General features: G+C 36.6%; 3 protein-coding genes, 1 long non-coding RNA gene and 1 pseudogene across 5 annotated transcripts; 4 read left to right on the top strand and 1 right to left on the bottom strand.

Moving 5' to 3' along the window:
- The first annotated feature begins 2159 nt into the window (after positions 1 to 2159).
- On the top strand, positions 2160 to 5463 carry LOC107582611 (RIMS-binding protein 2-like). The gene is made up of 5 exons (XM_016268524.1): positions 2160 to 2455; positions 2631 to 2793; positions 3419 to 3522; positions 3877 to 3948; positions 4031 to 5463. The coding sequence occupies exons 1-5, from the start codon at positions 2249 to 2251 to the stop codon at positions 4094 to 4096; spliced, it is 612 nt and encodes a 203-aa protein (XP_016124010.1). The 5' UTR covers positions 2160 to 2248; the 3' UTR covers positions 4097 to 5463.
- On the bottom strand, positions 4609 to 6341 carry LOC107582612 (uncharacterized). Its single transcript, XR_001608966.1, has 2 exons — positions 5405 to 6341; positions 4609 to 4883 (listed from the first exon to the last, which is right to left on the bottom strand). It is a non-coding gene; the product is annotated as an uncharacterized lncRNA (long non-coding RNA).
- Positions 6342 to 11589: 5248 nt separating this feature from the next.
- Positions 11590 to 15454, top strand: LOC107582650 (dehydrogenase/reductase SDR family member 11-like; annotated as a pseudogene).
- A 1029-nt stretch (positions 15455 to 16483) lies between these two features.
- On the top strand, positions 16484 to 19511 carry LOC107582610 (dehydrogenase/reductase SDR family member 11-like). The gene is made up of 7 exons (XM_016268523.1): positions 16484 to 16656; positions 18333 to 18542; positions 18636 to 18730; positions 18823 to 18952; positions 19038 to 19130; positions 19214 to 19279; positions 19400 to 19511. Exons 1-7 carry the CDS (start codon positions 16525 to 16527, stop codon positions 19439 to 19441), a joined length of 768 nt encoding a protein of 255 aa, XP_016124009.1. The 5' UTR covers positions 16484 to 16524; the 3' UTR covers positions 19442 to 19511.
- A 949-nt stretch (positions 19512 to 20460) lies between these two features.
- Positions 20461 to 23112, top strand: LOC107582609 (dehydrogenase/reductase SDR family member 11-like). Of its 2 annotated transcripts, none has more exons than XM_016268521.1 (7): positions 20461 to 20657; positions 21631 to 21840; positions 21925 to 22019; positions 22117 to 22246; positions 22356 to 22448; positions 22524 to 22589; positions 22854 to 23112. In XM_016268521.1, the coding sequence occupies exons 1-7, from the start codon at positions 20526 to 20528 to the stop codon at positions 22893 to 22895; spliced, it is 768 nt and encodes a 255-aa protein (XP_016124007.1). In that variant the 5' UTR covers positions 20461 to 20525; the 3' UTR covers positions 22896 to 23112. The 2 variants fall into 2 exon arrangements, with proteins under 2 accessions (XP_016124007.1, XP_016124006.1); XM_016268520.1 differs by lacking the exon at positions 20461 to 20657 and adding an exon at positions 21028 to 21223 and having other exon boundaries at positions 22854 to 23111.
- The last annotated feature ends 340 nt before the right edge of the window (positions 23113 to 23452 follow it).

Here is a 23452-nt window from a genome sequence, read left to right as displayed (position 1 = left end):
ACTTAAATGATTTTAGTGGCTGCAATATAACAAAGAGTGAAAAATTTAAGGGGGTCTGAATACTTTCCGTACCCACTGTATATATATATATATGAAATCTTAATACATTTCAGAATTCTGAAGAATTATTTTTCTGACACTTACACTGAAAACTAGAGTAATGGGTACTGAAAATTCAACGTTTTCATCACAGAAATAAATTGTATTCTAATACACTGAACAAAATTATGAACGCAACACTTTTGTTTTTGCCCCCATTTTTCATGAGCTGAACTCAAAGATCTAAGACTTTTTCTATGTACACAAAAGGCCTATTTCTCTCAAATATTGTTCACAAATCTGTCTAAATCTGTGTTAGTGAGCACTTCTCCTTTGCCGAGATAATCCATCCACCTCACAGGTGTGGCATATCAAGATGCTGATTTGACAGCATGATTATTGCACAGGTGTGCCTTAGGCTGGCCACAATAAAAGGCCACTCTAAAATGTGCAGTTTTACTGTATTGGGGGGTCCAAAAACCAGTCAGTATCTGGTGTGACCACCATTTGCCTCACGCAGTGCAACACATCTCCTTCGCATAGAGTTGATCAGGTTGTTGATTGTGGCCTGTGGAATGTTGGTCCACTCCTCTTCAATGGCTGTGCGAAGTTGCTGGATATTGGCAGGAACTGGAACACGCTGTCGTATACGCCGATCCAGAGCATCCCAAACATGCTCAATGGGTGACATGTCCGGTGAGAGTGCTGGCCATGCAAGAACTAGGATGTTTACAGCTTCCAGGAATTGTGTACATATCCTTGCAACATGGGGCCGTGCATTATCATGCTGCAACATGAGGTGATGGTCGTGGATGAATGGCACAACAATGGGCCTCAGGATCTCGTCACGGTATCTCTGTGCATTCAAAATGCCATCAATAAAATGCACCTGTGTTCGTTGTCCATAACATACGCCTGCCCATACCATAACCCCACCGCCACCATGGGCCACTCGATCCACAACGTTGACATCAGCAAACCGCTCACCCACACGACGCCATACACGCTGTCTGCCATCTGCCCTGTAGAGTGAAAACCGGGATTCATCCGTGAAGAGAACACCTCTCCAAAGTGCCAGACGCCATCGAATGTGAGCATTTGCCCACTCATGTTGGTTACGATGACGAACTGCAGTCAGGTCGAGACCCCGATAAGGTCGGCAAAGGAGAATTGCTCACTAACACAGATTTAGACAGATTTGTGAACAATATCTGAGAGAAATAGGCCTTTTGTGTACATAGAAAAAGTCTTAGATCTTTGAGTTCAGCTCATGAAAAATGGGGGAAAAAACAAAAGTGTTGCGTTTATAATTTTGTTCAGTGTATATTATAGTAGAAAACAGTTATTTTAAATTGTAATAATATTTCACAATATTACTGTTTTTTTAAATATTTTTGATAAAATAAATGCAACCTTATATAAAATAAACAATATAAAAAATAAAGATGTGAGCATAAGAGAATTTTTTTTTTTCAAAAACATGCAAATAAATAAATAACAAACTTTTGACTATTAGCTAGTGTTATGAACACCTTCAATAAGTGTGTCAGAATATGGAATTGTGAAGAATATGGTAAATACAATTAGAAAATTCCAGAATAGAATAGATGCTGTTTTACCTCACCAGTCAACAGTAGAACAGTTAGTCAAGTTCTCTCCCATAACATGGCATTTATACAATATCTCCACAATGTTTTTTTGTTTCCTTAGGTTGACCCATGCAAACCTTTTGTTGACTGCGAAGGATTGTCCTGAAAAGGTGAAAGGGACTTGCAGGGTTACTTCCGTGACGATAATGTGCTTAACAACTAGCTCTACTTGGCACAGTTCAGAACGGATGGCTCAGCTAATCGGCAGGACTGTGTGCAGCAGGACTGTGCCAAATCCACTGGTAGAGTGTTATTCCAGTTCCTCAATGCTTCAAGCCCCTTTCACACCATGATGTGAAATCTGTTCATTCACTAAAGCGTTTTGAAAACTTTCTTAAAAAATGGACTTGATAACCATTTGACGTGTCAGGTTTTTAGTTGGGGATGTCTCAGGTAAAACTGATTCATTTCCTCAAAGAGGATTAGTCTGAGGCAGATTAGCCTGGCTATCGCTCTTAATGCTAAAACTATAGTGAGCATATGGGTGTTTGCTAACCACCTGTCTGCCTACTGAGGGGACATCAGTTGGACAGTCGCAGACATAGAGAAAGAAGTCTGGAATGATTGGGCTGGATGTCTTTCTGTATCCAGATGGTCTTAGGGTTGCTACACCAGAAGATACAGAGAAGTGGGAATCCGAGAGAGATATGTTTGAACCAAATATTCGTCTCTTTGTGGCTCTGTTCTCATACAACCCTGCGGTGATGTCACCAAACCCTGAAACAATGGAGGAGGAACTGCCTTTTGAACAAGGACAGATCATTAAAGTAAAGATATTTATTTTTGGGATCTTCTCGTATCCTGATTAAATATTATTCGGAACTCCATAATAAGTTAAATTTAACTTTCGCATCTTACATGAACCTACTAAATGCATGAAACGCATGATCTTTAGATCATTTCTGTCCTACTTGGCTCATGCTGTGATGTGCTCTTTTGTAGGTATATGGAGATAAAGATGCTGACGGCTTCTATAGCGGAGAGACGGATGGACACTTCGGTTTTGTGCCGAGCAACATGGTTTCTGAGATTCCTGTGGAAGACGTAGAGCTCAAACTCCGTCTGTTCCAGCAGGGGTTTTTACCAGAGGAGACGCCTTCCATAGGCAAGCATTTACATTGATATCTCTTTCTGTTTGTTTGATTAACCTAGCCATATATTTAAAGGGGTCATATGATGCTATTTAAATTTTTCCTTTCTCTTTGGAGTGTTACAAGCTATTGGTGCATAAAGAAGATCTGTAAAGTTGCAAAGACTAAAGTCTCAAATCCAAAGAGATATTCTTTATAAAAGTTAAAACTTGTCCAAACCCTCCTAAAACGCCTCGTTTAAACACGCCCCCACATGTCTACGTCACTGTGTGGGAAGATTTACATAATACTGCCCAAATGTTGACGCAAAGAAAGGCATAACTTTTATTCTCGCTGTTGTATTGTTGCTGCCGCCATGTCGTGAAGGCACTGTGTTTCATTGTGAAAGCAAAACTACTTTGTTTGGCCTTCCACAAGAGGATGATATCCGCTTCGTCATGTCTAGAGCTGATCGTTTGTAATGGGTTTTAATGTTTTTGTCTCGTTGTGCCGGGACACATGGAAACACAGTATGGTAAGGGTCGTAACATTTCCGTCACATGCTTGAGGTATTCGGCCAATCACAACACACTGGATAGCTGGCCAATCACAGCACACCTCGCTTTTTCAGACCAATGAACTTTGTACTTTTAATTTTAGCACCCAGCGAAACATCTAGTGTGCCGGATGGTGTGAAGGTCCACAGGATGGTGGCCATTTTTGATTATGACCCATGGGAAAGTTCTCCAAACATGGATATTGAGGTTATTGCTTTTTCCAATAAATACAAAATACAAAAAATCCTTTTTGTTAATTGACAGCATATTATAATATAATACAAGCAATATATTATCTATCTATCTATCTATCTATCTATCTATCTATCTATCTATCTATCTATCTATCTATCTATCTATCTATCTATCTATCTATCTGTCTATTCATTCATTCATTCATTCATTTATTCATTCACTCACACATCTTAGATATGTATTGATTTATTGATAGCTAGTTGCTTGAACTAGCCTATTAGACTATTAAATACATATACAATAATTTAATTTTAAAATATCAAATCGAATTTTAAATCTGTGTGTTTTGGTTGTTTTCTTCTTTAGGATGAGCTTCCCTTTCGTGCAGGAGACATTATATATGTTTTTGGAGAAATGGACAGTGATGGATTTTATTATGTAAGTATTAGGACTCTGTTTACCACGCATGCGTTTTTGTAAAGGTCGTAAGTTAAAGAATGACTGTTTTATATTGATCCAGGGAGATCTACATGGTTACCGAGGTCTTGTGCCATCAAACTTTTTGCAAGCCCTGCCTTGGGACTAAAAGAACTGAGCAGTCAGAAATCAGGAACAGGAGAGTGACCTCCGATTGTGAATAGAACCCACTTTACAGAATCCAACTCCAGCTTTTTTTTTTTTACATATAACGTGTCTTGTTTCCTGTAATGTGCATGACGTATCATGTCTCTAAATGCACTTGACCTTTCCACTATGCTTAGCATCAATTGAATACATAAAAGGAAATTAATTTCCGATTTATACAAGAGCTTTTGATAGCAGCTAGTGCATTATAGCCTTAAAGGACAATAATGGTAATTTAAGAATTATTGTTTTATATTGTTTTATGTGTCTTCTTTTCAATACTGAGCTATTTTTGTAATGTCCTTTCTGTACACAGCAACTGCACTGGTGTTAGTTTAACAACAGACTATATGTACACACTTACACATTTCACCTTCATTTTATTACTGTTTCATGAATTCAAAGTTGTTTGATACAAGTTAACATGCACATATAAAGACAAATGCACTCAAAACATTATTGCATTGCAATCAGTCTTGAAACACCATCTTTATTCATATTTAATAAACAAGACAATCAGATTCAGCATCGTTTGGTTCTCCATAAGATCGATCCTTCGCAGCAAACAGTACACTCATCCATAAAGTAGGAAACACTACACTGTGTAGAGACCTTTAGTAGTGCTGTCTACTTTATGAGTGACTGCACTGATGTTCCCGCCTCTTCTCTTCGCGCTCCAATCCTTTCTTTGCACGCTTCCTCTTATCTCCATGTGCTCCGAATGTTAATTTTACAGCTATCTGTTAAACCTAAAATGAAAATTAGATTAAAATGATGTAGTTGAATAAGTCGGATCATGTTTTAATATGGTTGGATGTTCAGCTGCATCAGCTTCAATTGTTCATAGTGAGTCACTGTACATCATAAGGAAGTTTAGAATCATTATTTTTTGCCTGTGCTGTAGTTAAAAGTTAAATATTACATGTGTAATTAACTAATCTAAAAAAAAAAAAAAGCAATGTATAATGCCTCCACTTTTGCTGCTTTGTATAAAAAGTGCAAGTGAAATGGATTCAGTGTGAACCATTGGAATTGACTATTAAAGCTTGATCTAGTTAAAAAAAAAAGAATTGATGTTTTAATAAAAAATTGAGTGTATTCACTTTTGTTAATGATTAACTTCTATTAGTAAGTTCAAGCAAATTCACCTAATTACATTCACTTACATCAAGCAGTTTACCACCCTTTATCATTTAACCAAGTTCATAAAACCAGAAAAATAGTCACATTTATCCAATGTTTTAGATTAAACTGAAGAGCAGTGACTTACCAGTTCTCTGCCTGCTTGATCCCGGAAACAACAGCGAAAAGAGAAAGAAGTTGTCGCCTTTTAACACTTTTTAGGCCACATGGTGCAAACCACAGGAAGAGGCCCTGCAGTCGCTGTCTTAAAGAAGCACAAATGCACGCCTATTGGACTACAGTGAGTTTCGTTCGAAGACGGACTCCAATCAATTCCTTTTAAGGGCATTTTAACCGATAAAAGACAGATCAGAAATGAGAGAAAAAGCACTTGGTCATTAGCATACATAAAAATCACACAAAGAAATAAAGAGGAAGTCTAGTAAACATGTGATCAGATTGCATCAGGCTTCCACATAGTCTGACTGCCTGGCTTTAAAAACATGCTATTCCGTCATTTTAAAAACAGCGGTGCTGGTCGGTGAGAAAATATCATCGGTGGAAGATGTTACACTTGTTTTGTGTGTGTTTTTATGAATAGCTTCCTATTAACTTGAATATAATCTTGTTGGCGGCACTTGTAGTGCTCTTTCCTGAGGGGGAGGGGTGGTTGCTATGTTGTACAAAACCACACTGTTTCATCAGCATATTACATATAATTTGAGTCCAATATGAGGGTGTGGTATTGTGTCATATAAATGTACGACGAGTGTAATTCAAAATCATGGCTTGCTAATTGTACATTAAGATGCTGATAAGTAAAACAGTTATAGATCGTTTGAAATATTATGTGCATAACCTGAAGTGAGATTAGCGAATACAATGTCGCATCAGACACTCTTTCTTCTGTGTCACTTTCCTCCGATGCTTGAATTAAACACTTTAGTCCCAGTCTCCCCTGAGTGCGTGGTAGTTTGATAAACAGGAGGCCGCTCTCTTATTCTCCTGAACATGATGTACAGGAGATGGACTTGTTGTGTAGACAACCCAAACCTCAAACTCTCGTTTGACACGTACAGAAGGAAGTGGGGGATGTGCAGACACTTCTCTGTGATGTACAATGATGTACCTAGTGTTGTAAAAAAAAAAAAAACTAGTCAAACATGATTTAGGACATCCCATGATATGTAACTGGGTGATTATTCAAATATTGGCAGTTTTAGCGCTGGTGAAGTTTAGAAAGTAAACATACTTTTTTCTTTTTTTTTTTCTCTCGTTTGACACGTACAGAAGGAAGTGGGGGATGTGCAGACACTTCTCTGTGATGTACAATGATGTACCTAGTGTTGTAAAAAAAAAAAAAAACTAGTCAAACATGATTTAGGACATCCCATGATATGTAACTGGGTGATTATTCAAATATTGGCAGTTTTAGCGCTGGTGAAGTTTAGAAAGTAAACATACTTTTTTTTTTTTTTTTAACATTTTCACGAGTTTATTTAATTTGTCTAATAATAATGTCCAACTGTGTGTATATACATGAACCACAGGATAATTCTGTCTTTATTTTAGTTTAGTTTAGTTTATAGTTTAGTTTAATCATGATCATTTCCTCTGTGTCATTTCCAGCTCATCTCATGTATTATGTTCAATAGTGTTCTTAACGACTGAAAAACATTTTCTAACATTTTTGGCGCAAAATGGCCTTTTTCCTGCTTGCTAATTTCATGGCTGGCAGTTCACAGTAACACTTTAGTATAGGGACCAGTTCTCGCTATTAACTAGTTGCTTATTAGCATGCCTATTACTGCTTATTCTGCATGACCGTGTTCTACATCCCTTATCCTACCCAATACCTAAACTTAACTACCTTGCTAACTATTAATGAGCAGCAAATTAGGAGTTTATTGAGGCAAAAGTCGTAGTAATTTTTTTTTTGAAATATAGTAATTCATATTTTTTTTACTAATAAATCATATAATATTTTATGATTGCACATTTGTGTCTGTGCCAAGGGTAAAACAATCAAATCTACACATAAAAGGTATGCAAACATAGTTAATAGATGCCTAAACTAGGGCCCGCGGGCCAAAGTTGGCCCAAGATGACCTTTGCTTTGGCTCTCCTCGCCATATTATGCCATAAAAATAGGAGGGACAATACCATCTTCATTTATAATTTCTCTTTGTGTTTTAGCACTTTTTGTTTTATTTTTGCTTTGAACTTTAGAGAATATACCGCAAGTGAATTCGATTTTTCATAATGCAAAGTTTGGGCACCTCAGTGAAAGTGGCATGATTACAAGTTTAAGCCAGTTCATTTGTTATGTGTGACCTTCATATATCAAAAAGAAAAGAGTTGTCATTTGAAGATCTATCAGTTGTAATAAAAATCAATACCCGAGACATAAAAGTTCCTGAAGCTGAAAAAAAATCAATCACTTTATTTCAAAACATTTGCAGCAGCTTGCATATCCAGCATGTGTGTGTGATACACTAACGTCGGAGCTTATGAAATCTGAAGGTTGCATCTAAAGGTCAAATCTAGAGGACATTGTTTGCCTCCCTTTTATCAGACACACAAATCACTCATTATGCAATCCACTGAGACCAATGGATCCATTATCAACTCCACCATGAACTTTATAGTGTTTTACAGCTGTTTCTGTGCTAACAACTGCGTCCTATAAAATGTATTCTCACTGTTCAAGCAAGAGTGGCTGAGGACATGCTTTCTACACCTATTTCTGTACAAAACAAGATTAAGTCCTGAAATAAGTGCCATGGTATAGATAGCGTCTTTTAACTAACTGCCTGAAACGATGGGTATTATCCAGACGGGTTTAAATTAGGGTTAATTCAATTATCATCTTTGCCTTTAGTTTGTAAGACAAGCTAAATGCCTTCATTGTAGCTGCATTTTATAGTCATTAAATACACATTTTTTTAATTTATGAAGATTCAGTCAAAGATTTCAGACATTTAAAATACAATCAACATCAATCAATAAATTGTCATTTAAGTTCCCATAAATGATGTTTGAACAGAAAACTTTTACATCACGATTAGCTTAATCTTTAGCCTACATCGCTGTTTGTTGCTGTATTTTAAATAGGGTCGCCATACATCCTCGTTTTCACGTACACGACTTGGCCGGGATTTCTAAATTGGCTGAAAAGTCCGGTTTTGGCTTTGTTTTCCTATCTTTTTCATGCTTGGTGATGGTAATGATTAAAAAGCAGTTTGACCAATAGCGTGCAGGTATTGCATATAATCAGTCTATTGTGGCGTGCGAGAAGGTGGAATCTACCTACAGTCAAACCACTATAAACACGCCTACGGTATGAGGTCTGCAATTTAAAAAAAAAAAAGAATTTGACATTTTTTAGGCAATTTGGAAATTCCCGGCCAAGTCAGGATTTTAGGTAGAGTCTAAATGTTTTATGACCCCAAATATGCTGTCTCAGAGTCACCACTAGATGGCGTGACTATTTCAAATCAGAGTCTGTATAACTAGCGATCTGCCATACATTTTATTCACAGGTGTATTGAAATGTTACATTATGCTCAAAACCTGGTAATGAAATGTAACTTTTTGATTATGTTGTCAGTCACTTCATTTAACTGTTGTCACGTTTGCTTACTGCTCCAAAGGTGGAGACCACATTATTCATTAGTTAGTGATAAGCTGATAACTGATAATAACTGATAATATGTGTTATTTGAAAACAAGTGAAAGTTTGTTATGGGTGGAGAAGATCTTTGTAATCATGACTAGATTAGAGTACATTGGACACACTAAATTACTCCTAAGTAAGAAGAATATATGATACATTCGAATAGAAATGAGTTGTATGGGTTTTGTGCAGTAACACGGGAAAGGGAGGGTCACTGTGCTCTTATAAAATGCACCTCCAAAGTATCCTATCATAAAATACATTCCCCTGTTCATTAGCTGGATTGATCATTCAGGTGGATTTTTTTTATCCAAATACTAAGGATGAATGTGCTCTGTTTTTTTGTACTTGCTATTTTATGCAGGTTTGCTTCAAGTGCAGGTAAGTGTGTTCAGTTGTGAAAATGTCATCTTATTTATCATAAAAACAGATTTACTGTTAAACCTGATGCTGCTGAATTTAAGTAGTCCATCAATATATCATTTTAGATGTTAATTTTAGGACTGTATATAAGACCTGCAAGAATTATACGTTTACGAAGTGCATCAAGATTTATGAGAATCTGATAATGAGAGTTGTTGATTTTTGATTTGTAATTAATACAACTTTGTTGCATAAAATAATACATGTGTGGATAAGCAGATTTAAAACACGGAATTAAATGCCTTTGAAGGTTTTAGATGAGCAGTTAAAATCTTCTTAACTGACTGACCTAAATATAGAAAACATGCATTGGTCATTGTCTGTTTTCATGTACATGTGCAATCAATTAAATGTGATTAATATATTACACTACATATAAATTAGTTTGCAATAAGTCAACTTGGTTTCCTTTCAGATTGGTGCTATCAGTCTCAAGTATCTTGCAACAATCATTCATGCATAGGTGAGCATGTGCCTTGTTCAGTGTTTTATATTGATTTTTTTATTGGTATCAAAATATCTGGCAACAGACAGGAGAACTGAGATGGAGAGAAGGAAATGGGAACTATAAGAATTTTAAATTCAAATAATAAAAACTTTTTTTTGTTCAAAACTTATTTTGAGAGGGAGACAACATCATAAAGACTTGTAAAAGCATAACCATTCATTCATTAATAAGCATACACATACCACCTGTACCTCTTTTCATTACAATCTATTAAAAGGACTATAGCTATCAGAATTTATATTTTGTTTTATTTAAGATTATTCATTGACAGAACAAGTTGGGCGATTTTTTTATTGGTATCAAAATATCTGGCAACAGACAGGAGAACTGAGATGGAGAGAAGGAAATGGGAACTATAAGAATTTTAAAATCAAATAATAAAAACTTTATTTTGAGAGGGAGACAACATCATAAAGACTTGTAAAAGCATAACCATTCATTCATTCATAAGCATACACATACCACCTGTACCTCTTTTCATTACAAACTATTAAAAGGACTATAGCTATCAGAATTTATATTTTGTTTTATTTTAATTTTTTTATATTGAAAAGAGAGTAACAAATACGTACCAAATAAAATAAATAGGCTTAATAGAATATATATAATAGTGATTAAGCCTGAAAAAAAAAAACATTTAACTCTGTCCCAAATTTTGCGTGCAACCGTTACTGCACAATATTCCCTGTTACAAGAATGTAGAATGCTTGATTTGTGGAAAGTATAAATTAACAAGCACAAAAGGACATTGTATCACATTATACAGCATATAGATGACATAGAGGAACATGGTTGCTCATGTGATATTATGAGACAATACTTTGAGAACTGGTCTTGGTGATTTTTATCATTCTAGTTACTGTATTCTTGTGTTTCTGCATTTGTAAATGTTCGATCCAAATTATAAAACAATAAAAATAAATTTGACAAACAAACAAACATGGTCATATACAATGATTGTTTGTTTCAGAATGAATAACTAACCCTCCACAATTTTACAGGCTGAACACTTTTTACTATTTATTGCACCTGTTACAGCTTTATGGGATAAGAAGGAAGTGTGTTCTCATTGGCCAAATTCTCAGAAGACAGATTATTCATTGACAGAACAAGTTGGGCGATTTTTTTATTGGTATCAAAATATCTGGCAACAGACAGGAGAACTGAGATGGAGAGAAGGAAATGGGAACTATAAGAATTTTAAATTCAAATAATAAAAACTTTTTTTTGTTCAAAACTTATTTTGAGAGGGAGACAACATCATAAAGACTTGTAAAAGCATAACCATTCATTCATTAATAAGCATACACATACCACCTGTACCTCTTTTCATTACAAACTATTAAAAGGACTATAGCTATCAGAATTTATATTTTGTTTTATTTAAATTTTTTTATATTGAAAAGAGAGTAACAAATACGTACCAAATAAAATAAATAGGCTTAATAGAATATATATAATAGTGATTAAGCCTAGCTAAAATCACTCAAATCAGATAAATTGATATATAAATATATATATCCCATATAAATGTGATCAGATGTGATCTGGATTGTTCACCAAGGCGTTGAAGTGTGCATTAATAATGCTAGTGCTTTGGCTCTCCCAGAGCCTCTGTTGAGCGGCAAACCCAGTGGCTGGAAGACTATGATGGACGTATAGCGACTCAAGACATCGACTCATTTTTGCGAATCGGTTCCTTCCAATAGCTCATTTCAATCTAGTGATGGCTGTTTTTGAATCCCTGTTTCGTGAAGCTCCGAAACTTTTGGAAATCATTTGTTTCGAACCCATGGTTCGTACTATCAAACTATCATCAGATAAATTGATATATAAATATATATATCCCATATAAATGTGATCAGATGTGATCTGGATTGTTCACCAAGGCGTTGAAGTGTGCATTAATAATGCTAGTGGTTTGGCTCTCCCAGAGCCTCTGTTGAGCGGCAAACCCAGTGGCTGGAAGACTATGATGGACGTATAGCGACTCAAGACATCGACTCATTTTTGCGAATCGGTTCTTTCCAGTAGCTCATTTCAATCTAGTGATGGCTGTTTTTGAATCCCTGTTTCGTGAAGCTCCAAAACTTTTGGAAATCATTTGTTTCGAACCCATGGTTCGTACTATCAAACTATCGAAATCACGTGATTTCAGTAAGGAGTGCTCAATGCTCAATGCTCAAAAGTTCAATGGTTTGCCGTTGAGGGGCGATCTCTGTGAACCCATGAATGAGAACGTCCATAAAACAAAACAAACCCCGCAAATGAAGAACACATAGGGCCTGTACCAGTGGTGCCCAAACTCGGTCCTGGAGGGCCAGTGTCCTGAAGAGTTTAGCTCCAACCCCAATTAAACACACCTGAAGTAGCTAATCAAGCTCTTATAGGCATACTAGAAACTTGAAGGCAGGTGTGTTGAGGCAAGTTGGAGCTAAACTCTGCAGGACACCGGCCCTCCAGGACCGAGTTTGGGCACCCCTGGCCTATACAGACACGTATTTAACGGTATTTGATGATTTGTTAATTTGCATTAATTATACTTAAAAAAAAAAAAACTTTTGCAATGGGGTTGTAAAAGCTGTTTTATGCATATTTTGACCAGCTCTTCGAAACAGTTTGCAAAATTGATTCTAAGCTTCAGAGGTTCGTTTCTGCCATCAACCGAGTCACTGATTCAATTAAGTCATCACCACTCTCTGACATCTTGACGTGCATATTACGTGGCTCTTTTTTGTTAGAGATGTTTAAATAAGGATTTTTTTTTTTGTAATTGCATATCCACATTTCAGTTTGTTAAATTTATTTTTTTAAAAGTCAACCCAAATATACACTCTAAAAAATGCTGGGTTGTTTCAACCCAACTTTGGGTCAAATATGGACTAACTCAACTTTTGGGTTAAAATATTTAATTAAAAAATTTAACCCAACAGATAGGTTAGTCCATATTTGACCCAAAGTTGGGTTGAAACAACCCGGACGCCGGCCCTCCAGGACCGAGTTTGGGCACCCCTGGCCTATACAGACACGTATTTAACGGTATTTGATGATTTGTTAATTTGCATTAATTATACTTAAAAAAAAAAACATTTGCAATGGGGTTGTAAAAGCTGTTTTATGCATATTTTGACCAGCTCTTCGAAACAGTTTGCAAAATTGATTCTAAGCTTCAGAGGTTCGTTTCTGCCATCAACCGAGTCACTGATTCAATTAAGTCATCACCACTCTCTGACATCTCGACGTGCATATTACGTGGCTCTTTTTTGTTAGAGATGTACAGAGAAAGAGTCTGTGTGCATATATGTGTGTAAAACAGTATATATATATACGTATGTGTGTGTGTGTATTGATAAAACTGTTGAAAAATAACATAACTTTTCACTTTATCAGTAAAGATCTAGGTTTACTCCAATGCTCCATCATTTCTTAGTCACAGTTCACTCATTGGTTTTGAAAGAAATGGATCTTGAGTTCAGTGAGTCAGTGAGTTGCTGAAACTGCTCGGACTAAACCAATTTATGAAATAAAGAGTTTAACTTTTTGTTTAGGTGAATGTCATTGACTTTTTTTTGCCTGTACTCAGATTCCAGCCTGTACAGGGTCAACAAAACATTTCATATATTTGTGTGTTTTAGCATGAGTGGATACCGAGTCGTCAACAATGCTAATGCACACTTCTACACTGCCAGCAAATATGCAGTGACGGCTCTCACAGAAGGTTTGAGGCAAGAGTTACGAGAGGCCAAAACCCACATACGTGCCACAGTAAGAGCAGGAGGATCAAGATGTGCTTCTGTTGAACACTTTATTTATGTAATATGATTATCCAAAGACTTTGTAGGAGCCATTTTCTGTATTGTATAAATTTTGTTGTCCACTGTGTGGCGCTAAACCATAGTATAACTAGAGCACCTGTGTAAACTAGAGCCAGGTGGAGTTGGTAATGGGGAAGTGCACGGTTTTTGACTGTGTTAAAGAGTAACTTGCAAGAATGTAGATTGTGCAGTATGTGGATATGTGCTGTGTTTAAGATATGCACTTTATGTGCACATGATGTTTATGACCACGAAGGAAGGAGAGACAAAGATTGAGGCTTTGTTTATTCACTTGCACAAAATAAAGACATTCTACTTGGATCTACGCCAGTATGCATGGACTCTGTTTTTGCACACGTTAAATATGTGCTCACTCCTGTTATCAGCGACAACAGCTTAAAGGAAAGCCGTAACAGACTTGTTGGCTCTTGTGTGCTCTTTCTTTAACAGTGTATTTCTCCTGGCTTAGTGGAGACAGAATTTGCCTACCGACTCTTTAGTGAAACCCAGAAAAGGCTGCTGCTACTTATAAAGGTTTAAAGGTATAGACAAATACTGATTCCTTTCTATACATTGTTGTAGATCATCGTTTAATGTTTAAATATTTAAATATCATATTTTCAGTGCCTACAAGCAGCTGACATCGCAAACGCAGTGTTGTATGTCCTGAGTGCTTCTCCTCATGTTCAAGTAAGCATCATCCATCACTGGAGAAAACAATATTGTGTTGTTAGTTTTTGCTAACATTGTTCATTTATACAAGCAGTTTATAATCCGTTTGAGTAGTGTATGGTAGGTATTTACACTGAACAAAATTATGAGCTAATACATGAGCTGAACTCAAAGATCTATGACTTTTTCTATGTACACAAAAGGCCAATTTCTCTCAAATATTGTTCACAAATCTGTCTAAATCTGTGTTAGTGAGCACTTCTCCTTTGCCGAGATAATCCATCCACCTCACAGGTGTGGCATATCAAGATGCTGATTAGACAGCATGATTATTGCACAGGTGTGCCTTAGGCTGGCCACAATAAAAGGCCACTCTAAAATGTGCAGTTTTATCACACAGCACAATGCCACAGATGCCACAAGTTTTGAGGGAGTGTGCAATTGGCATGCTGACTGCAAAAATGTCCACCAGAGCTGTTGCCCGTGAATTGAATGTTAATTTCTCTACCATAAGCCGTCTCCAAAGGCGTTTCAGAGAATTTGGCAGTACATCCAACCGGCCTCACAACCGCAGACCACGTGTAACCACACCAGCCCAGGACCTCCACATCCAGCATCTTCACCTCCAAGATCGTCTGAGACCAGCCACCCGGACAGCTGCTGCAACAATCGGGTTTGCATAACCAAAGAATTTCTGCACAAACTGTCAGAAACCGTCTCTCACTAACACAGATTTAGACAGATTTGTGAACAATATTTGAGAGAAATAGGCCTTTTGTGTACATAGAAAAAGTCTTAGATCTTCGAGTTCAGCTCATGAAAAATGGGGGCAAAAACAAAAGTGTTGCGTTTATAATTTTGTTCAGTATACTTAAAGATTTCATGATTAAATTCTGAATGGTTTTCCATTCCCACCTCTAGATTGGTGACATTCAGATGAGGCCTGTGGAGTAGCTGACATAAACTGAACAGACAAACAGGATGAAGAATCTCTGACATCTTTATCATCTTATTAATAGCCTATAATGGTATAAAATATGAACTGTAGAGCTGACAAAAGCCACAAGAATGTCCCATAAACAATTTCTGCACTCCAAATCTTTGAAATGCAAACAGCATCTGATCATGATCTGATCCTGAAGTTTATTACTTTTTTATAACCATTTTAATGACTATTATTATGTATGTTGTAAAAAAAAAAAATTTGTATTAGAGAAATAATTTAATAAGCATCAATGGTACTTTGCGTTAAGTATTGAGGCAGAATCAGAGTAATTTATTTTGCTTGGCATCATAATGAATGAACATTTACAGATAAACAAATATTTTGTAGAATGTTAAGGAAATTTGATACTACTTTATTAGTTTCTCTTCATTGCTGTGCCTGCAGTTTTGAACTGATGTTTTGAAATGAGGTGATAAATAATAAAAGGAGGGAATTATGTTGTGCTTATCTTTTTGAGGTGTTTGTGATGAAACTATCAAATAGCTCTTTTTCAAGTCAAGGAGAAACAAAAATGATTATATCACAAACATGGCTGAGGACTTAAGGTATGTTACAGACACCAAATAAATGAATTTGCAACTGCTTTTATTTAAAAAAAAAAAACTGATGTATGAATTTTTTTTTCTTTTGCTGAGAAGCCCACCAATAATGTAGTATAGTGACATTACAGGAACCTCTAAATATTTTAGTGCATAAAAACTGAATACAGTTAGCATTAAGATTTCAGGCAAAATTATATCATTTCTATATTCTGCATTGGATATTTATATTTATGTAAAATTTTCATGCATTTCGAATAGCATTTTAGGAACGTGACGCTTCGAAACTAAAGAGACTATGCAGAAGTGCTATTCAGCAACAATCCTAACGGTTAAACACGTTTTACTGAACTGAATTTTACTGTTACACTAGAAAATACGGAAGTAGAACATAATAGCAAGCTATTGCAACCCATGTTTGAATTGCAATCATTTCTTGTGCCTGCAAACCCGCAAAAATCTCGGAGGAGCTGACAGCTTCAGGTGCGCTGATGTAGCACAGTAGCAGAATCGGCGTGCATTGCTATTGGCTAGATGAGTAGCTATACATTGACAGAAGGGGATGCAGTGAAGATCACAGCTAAGTGCAAACTGGAGAAGGTTTTCTGTATGAGGTGTGCGAACTTGTAATGGATCGCTGGAGAGGCAGGGTTGCTCTAGTCACTGGAGCTTCAGTGGGAATCGGAGCTGCAATCGCAAAGTCTCTTGTCCAGCATGGCATGAAGGTGGTCGGCTGTGCCAGAAATGTGGAACAAATTCAGGTAATTTACAGTAGGCTATGCATTTGTAGCAGTGGAATAAAGGTTTTCCTAAGATGCTGCCGGGGGAGAAAAAAAAAACATTTTCATACGCGTAGGACAAAACAAGGACAGACAAAGTGAAAATGCCTGTGTAGAGATAGTCTAAAGCAGGGGTGCCCAAACTCAGTCCTGGAGGGCCGGTGTCCTGCAGAGTTTAGCTCCAACTTGCCTCAACACACCTGCCTTCAAGTTTCTAGTATGCCTAGTAAGAGCTTGATTAGCTGCTTCAGGTGTGTTTAATTGGGGTTGGAGCTAAACTCTTCTGGACACCGGCCCTCCAGGACCAAATTTGTGTGCCCCTGGTCTAAAGTGTGTGTTGGTCACCACTGATTCATTATATAGTTACAGTCATGGCCAAAAGTTTTGGCAGTTGTTGGCATTTTGTGTTTTGCAAAGTTTGCTGCTTCAGTATTTGTAGATTATTTTTCCACATGTTTCTACTGGTATTTAAAAAAAAAAAAAGTTTTAAAGGCTTGTATTGGCAAAAAAATATATAACGAGTCAATATTTACAGTGTTGACCCTTGTTCTTCATAACCTCTGCAATTCACTCTGGCATGCTGGATATTAGCTTCTGTACCATTCCTGTAGCAGTCCTTGTACTTCCTGCAGAGTTTCAGTCTGTCCTTGACGTTTTTCTTGGAGAGAAGTGGCTTCTTTGCTTCCTTTCTTGACACCAGGGTTATATTCTTTGTAGCAATTTCCTTGCATGTGAGGCCATTTTGATGCAACGCGATGATGGCCTCACGTGTTTCTTTGGAGGTAACATTGCTAACAAGAACACAATGATTGGAAGTGCTTCTTCTCTCCTTTTATAGCAATCAGTCTGCTCTTACAATCTAATTAGTATGATAGTGATTTTACCTGACTAGTACTCATTCACACTTTCCCATGTGCTGCTGTGATTAGTCAATTAATGTTAGCTGGTCATTTTGTATCAGGATCAAAAAAGTTTTTTGTTTTTTTTGAAAAGTTCATTTTTTGGCCAATGAAGCTTTTAGCAATTATTAAAAATACATCTGATCACTCTACACAATAATCTAGAAACAATGTGAATGAACACCACAACAGCTTAAGCAGCAAAACACAAAATTTATGTCACTGCCAAAACTTTTGGCCATGAATGTAAGCTGCTTTACTAGACTGCACCTTGTGAAATGCACCATACTACTAATTATTTTGTCTATTGAAGTTCTATTTACTTTTTTTCAAGTTTGACAGCGCAATTTTAATGCTTTAAATATGGGGAAAAGGGCAGCGTGCACATTCATTCTCACTTTATGTTTCAAGCAATAAAAAGTTGTAAAGGTTTGGAAGAACATAAGGGTAAGTAAATGGTGTCAGAATTTACTGTCATCATTTACACATTGAGATCTCTGTTTGATCACATATTAATAATGCAATCTTAATGTTTGAAATGCCTTACCATTTCATCTTTCTTCATGTCTCAGGGAACAACGTGTCCATAAGTACAAAGTTCTAAATATTGGTATAATAATTAACTCAATTATACCAATGAGGCAGTGACAGTTTCACGTGTTTTGCTTGGTCTGCCATTACTTGCAGTCCTGCTGCCCATTTTTTGAGCTTTGCACCCTTCATGAAATGCAAATCTCAAAGTACTCTTTCCTTTCACAGAAATTGGCAGCAGAATGTGCCAGTAGTGGATTCAGCGGGACTCTGATCCCATATAAATGTGATCTGTCTGTACAGAACGACATGTTATCCATGTTCTCCTGGATCAAAGTTCAACATCAGGGCATTGACGTGTGCATTAATAATGCTGGTTTGGCTCTCCCAGAGCCTCTACTGAGTGGCAAAACCAGTGGCTGGAGGACTATGATGGATGTATGTGAATCACAGAATAAATAAGTATGCATTTCTGTTCTGAAAACATGCAGCTAGAGATTGTGTGATGGTAGTTGTCTTCAAATTTTGCAGGTGAATGTCATTGCCTTGTCAGTGTGCGGCCGTGAGGCTTACCAGTCCATGAAAGAAAGAAAAGTTGATGATGGTCATATCATTAATATTAATGGGTACTGTAATGTTTTATTTTTAGACATTTATATTACTACCTGTGCCATGCACCAAGCAATTCAATATCTTTAATTATCTTACCATGTTTTAGTATGTGTGGACATCGTGTCCTCCACAATGCTGATTTACACTTCTACACCGCTACCAAATATGCAGTGACGGCTCTTACAGAAGGTCTCCGGCAAGAGTTACGAGAGGCCAAAACCCACATACGTGCCACAGTAAGAGCAGAAGGATAAAGAAGTAATATGATTATTCAAAATAAAACATGTCTAAACACTTGTTGGCACTATTCTTTTATTACAGTCTATATCTCCTGGTTTAGTGGAGACGGAGTTAACCTATCGGCTCTTTAGTCAAAACCCAGAAAAGGCTGCTGCTACCTATAAAAGCATAAAGGTATATACAAATCCTGTTTCTTGTCTACAGAGCATGCTGTAGGTCATTGTTTACCTTTTAAAATTTTGCAATTATATTTACAGTGCCTGCAAGCAGCGGACATTGCAAACGCAGTGTTGTATGTCTTGAGTGCTCCTCCTCATGTTCAAGTAAGCATCATCCATCACTGGAGAAACTATTGCGCTGTTAATGTCTGCTGGCTTTATGACATTGGCCTAACCATGAACTTTTTTAGAAATAGAAAATTGACTTTCCTTTGCTCTCTGTAGATTGGTGACATTCAGATGAGGCCTGCGGAGCAGCTGACATAAACTTTGAGAAAGAGAATGAAGCATCGCTGACATAACGTCTTTAACAAACATCGTAAAAGTTTGCACACAATCAGAGACCAGGAATGTCCAATATATTCCTATGTTGTAAATAGTAATTGTCAAGTCTTTAAATCTTTTGAAATGCATTTGTTAGAACACAAAACACTGTTCTGTTTCATCATGATGTTTACTTTTTTCATTGTGACTGAAATTATTTAAATTTTAATGTATAGTGTTAACTATTTTGAGACACTTTAGGTGCTTAATAGCTCTCTCTGGTTTTATGTTTCAAAAGTGCCAACTATACAATAGAGAGCAGATATAATAAAAACTAAAAAGTCACTTTTTATTACTTACCAAACATGGCTTTATGTATTTGAACCTGCATATCCATATTTTTATTTTAAAGATATAGAGGGATTTCCTCACCCTCAAATTGCTCCAAACCTGTATGCATTTTTTTCAGCTGTTGAAGAAATTCTGAAGAATGTTGGTAACCGAACAGTTAACGGTTGCCATTGACTTCCATATATGCAATATATATATATATATATATATATATATAAAGACTTAAACTACTTCAGTCTATGTGCATTGAATTTATTTAATACACGAGTTTCACAATTTGAGTTGAATTACTGAAATAAATGAACTTTTCCACGACATTCTAATTTATTGAGATGCACCTGTAAATGATGACAGAATTTTAATTTTTTTGGTGAACTATCCCTTTAAAGAGTTGTTAAGTATTGACCCAGAAGTGGAGACTGGACGTTTTAGGGTCATTTCAAACATGTAAAACATGTAAACATGCCAGAAGTGTTTTATTTTGATTTGCTGTTATTTTTTTATTTTGTTTCGTGATAAAACAAAAGTAAAGCTCTTGCAAATAATGAGGGGTCGTTGGAATAAATGCGACTGCGAAGTCTTGGAGTAAAAAAATCAGGTGCTGTGATGCAGCATAGCTAGTAGAATAGGAAGTGCATTACTATTGGCCAGTTCGTCAGGGAGTGTTCGTTTACACGGGATTGCAGTGAAGATCACTGGCAGCAGATTTTCTGTAAGAGTTTTGTGAACTTGTAACATGGATCGCTGGAGAGGCAGGGTTGCTCTAGTCACTGGAGCTTCAGTGGGAATCGGAGCTGCAATCGCAAAGTCTCTTGTCCAGCATGGCATGAAGGTGGTCGGCTGTGCCAGAAATGTGGAACAAATTCAGGTAATTATACAGCTATGACGAATAAATCGGCATGTTATGCTGCAGAAGAAAAAAAACGAAATAATTTTAGGCCATCTCAGGCTTCATTAGCAAGTGTTTTGGATGGAAATGTCTGCTAAAAGAAATAAATGTAAATTATGTATATCTTGAAGCTGTGAACGCAGCGTAGCGCAGAGCCCTCTGTAGCAAAGATTAAATAAACAGTTCACTAACATTTTAAATTCTGTCAATGTTAACTTGTTTGGTTACACACATTTTTCAAAATATGTTCAACAGAAGAAACAGAAAAAAATCAGGTGCTGTGATGCAGCATAGCTAGTAGAATAGGAAGTGCATTACTATTGGCCAGTTCGTCAGGGAGTGTTCGTTTACACGGGATTGCAGTGAAGATCACTGGCAGCAGATTTTCTGTAAGAGTTTTGTGAACTTGTAACATGGATCGCTGGAGAGGCAGGGTTGCTCTAGTCACTGGAGCTTCAGTGGGAATCGGAGCTGCAATCGCAAAGTCTCTTGTCCAGCATGGCATGAAGGTGGTCGGCTGTGCCAGAAATGTGGAACAAATTCAGGTAATTATACAGCTATGACGAATAAATCGGCATGTTATGCTGCAGAAGAAAAAAAAACGAAATAATTTTAGGCCATCTCAGGCTTCATTAGCAAGTGTTTTGGATGGAAATGTCTGCTAAAAGAAATAAATGTAAATTATGTATATCTTGAAGCTGTGAACGCAGCGTCTATCCCTCTGTAGCAAAGATTAAATAAACAGTTCACTAACATTTTAAATTCTGTCAATGTTAACTTGTTTGGTTACACACATTTTTCAAAATATGTTCAACAGAAGAAACAGAAACTTATTTCCAACTTGAAGGGGAGTAAATGATTATTGCAGTAGCAATAATACGTTTATAACCCTCTGCCAATGGTTTTTGAGCTTTGTGAAATGCAAATCTCAAAGTACCCTTTCCTTTCACAGAAATTGGCAGCAGAATGTGTCAGTAGTGGATTCAGCGGGACTCTGATCCCATATAAATGTGATCTGTGTGTAGAAGACGACATGTTATCCATGTTCTCCTGGATCAAAGTTCAACATCAGGGAATTGATGTGTGCATTAATAATGCTGGTTTGGCTCTCCCAGAGCCTCTACTGAGTGGCAAAACCAGTGCCTGGAGAACTATAATGGATGTATGTAACTCAAATAAGCAGTTTTCCTTATCTAACATGCAGAATGAGTCATACTAGTCATGGCCAAATGTTCACATTTTGCAGGTGAATGTCATTGCCCTGTCAGTGTGCACCCGTGAGGCTTACCAGTCCATGAAAGAAAGAAAAGTTGATGATGGTCATATCATTAATATCAACAGGTACCAGTGTATTTTATTGCACCTTTGTTCTGTGTACTCATTTTCCTGTCTATGTTCAGGCACACAAGCATTCAATGTCTTAAAATACATGTTTTAGTATTTGTGGACACCGGGTCGTCAACAATGCTGATGCACACTTCTACACTGCCAGCAAATATGCAGTGACGGCTCTCACAGAAGGTTTGAGGCAAGAGTTACGAGAGGCCAAAACCCACATACGTGCCACAGTAAGAGCAAGAGGATCAAGATGTGCTTCTGTTGAACACTTTATTTATGTAATATGATTACTGCATGTCCTATTGCAAGTTGGTACTAAGTGTGCTCTTTCTTTAACAGTGTATTTCTCCTGGCTTAGTGGAGACAGAATTTGCCTACCGGCTCTTTAGCGAAAACCCAGAAATAGCTGTTGCTACCTACAAAAGTGTAAAGGTATAGACAATGATTCCTTACTATACACAATATGTTGAAGGTCATCATTTATGTGTTTAAATATCATATTTACAGTGCCTACAAGCAGTTGACATCGCAAACGCAGTGGTGTATGTCCTGAGTGCTCCTCCTCATGTTCAAGTAAGCATCATCCATCACTTAAGAAACTGTTGTGCTGTTAATATTTGCTGTCACTTAATCAATGTTCTGATTATGAGATGAATGGGATATTTTGGTGATAAGAATTTGTCAGAAATTAGACTAATTGCTGTTCTTTGTTGGTTTATACTGATGTAGAATCAATTTGAGCAGCATTGGAAAATTTCTGCATTGTATTTTTTAGGTAATATCTTGATTTAATGGCTGAATTGTTTAATATAATAGTTTTTCCTTCCTTTTGTGTAGATTGGTGACATTGAGATCACGCCAGTGGAGCAGTCGATGTAACGGGATCAAGATAAATGGGATCAAGCATCTCGACACACTGTGACAGTGATGAAGTACAGAGTTTGAAGTACAAAAATAAATAAATCTATAAAATAATTGTATAGAAAAAAAGTTACAAGACAGACAAAAATTGGGATTTTTAGAAAAAGTTCTTAATACTCTTGGTGCTGTTTTACTTAAATATTAAAAACATCATCCTTGCGAAATGCGGTATTACTGTGATTTATTTGGCTTGACATATTGATAAACATTTACAAAGAATCAGTGCTGACTTTAGCTTTGAATTTGCAGCTCCGAATTAATGGTTTACATTGCATCAATGGCTTTAATCAAACTTCACGATTAAGTAAGTTATTGACTTACTTAACACTTAATTTACTTCTGAAGACTTGAACTATAGTGCAGTGTTTTATGACATACGTTTATGATGTTTTTGTGTTATTTTGGAGATTGACGGCTTCAATCCTTATTCACTTTAATTGTAAGAACAGCAAGGATATTCTTCGAACATTACCTCTGTTTCATGGATAAAAGAAATCATGTGCATTTAAACTGAT

This window comes from Sinocyclocheilus grahami, unplaced genomic scaffold, assembly GCF_001515645.1.
Source record: "Sinocyclocheilus grahami isolate Dianchi unplaced genomic scaffold, SAMN03320097.WGS_v1.1 scaffold46.1, whole genome shotgun sequence".
Lineage (NCBI taxonomy): Eukaryota > Metazoa > Chordata > Actinopteri > Cypriniformes > Cyprinidae > Sinocyclocheilus > Sinocyclocheilus grahami.
Note: the sequence above shows the minus strand (reverse complement) of the source record. Positions and strands in the feature narration are given on the sequence as shown.

Coding starts and splice junctions, on each gene's coding strand:
- LOC107582610 (XM_016268523.1), top strand. CDS start 16,525: ATGGATCGCTGGAGAGGCAGGGTTGCTCTAGTCACTGGAGCTTCAGTG. Junction 18,731..18,822: donor CATATCATTAATATTAATGG/GTACTGTAATGT, acceptor ACCATGTTTTAG/TATGTGTGGACATCGTGTCC. Junction 19,280..19,399: donor GTGCTCCTCCTCATGTTCAA/GTAAGCATCATC, acceptor TGCTCTCTGTAG/ATTGGTGACATTCAGATGAG.
- LOC107582611 (XM_016268524.1), top strand. CDS start 2,249: ATGATTGGGCTGGATGTCTTTCTGTATCCAGATGGTCTTAGGGTTGCT. Junction 2,456..2,630: donor AACAAGGACAGATCATTAAA/GTAAAGATATTT, acceptor GCTCTTTTGTAG/GTATATGGAGATAAAGATGC. Junction 3,949..4,030: donor ACAGTGATGGATTTTATTAT/GTAAGTATTAGG, acceptor ATATTGATCCAG/GGAGATCTACATGGTTACCG.
- LOC107582609 (XM_016268521.1), top strand. CDS start 20,526: ATGGATCGCTGGAGAGGCAGGGTTGCTCTAGTCACTGGAGCTTCAGTG. Junction 21,841..21,924: donor CCTGGAGAACTATAATGGAT/GTATGTAACTCA, acceptor CACATTTTGCAG/GTGAATGTCATTGCCCTGTC. Junction 22,247..22,355: donor AAACCCACATACGTGCCACA/GTAAGAGCAAGA, acceptor TTTCTTTAACAG/TGTATTTCTCCTGGCTTAGT.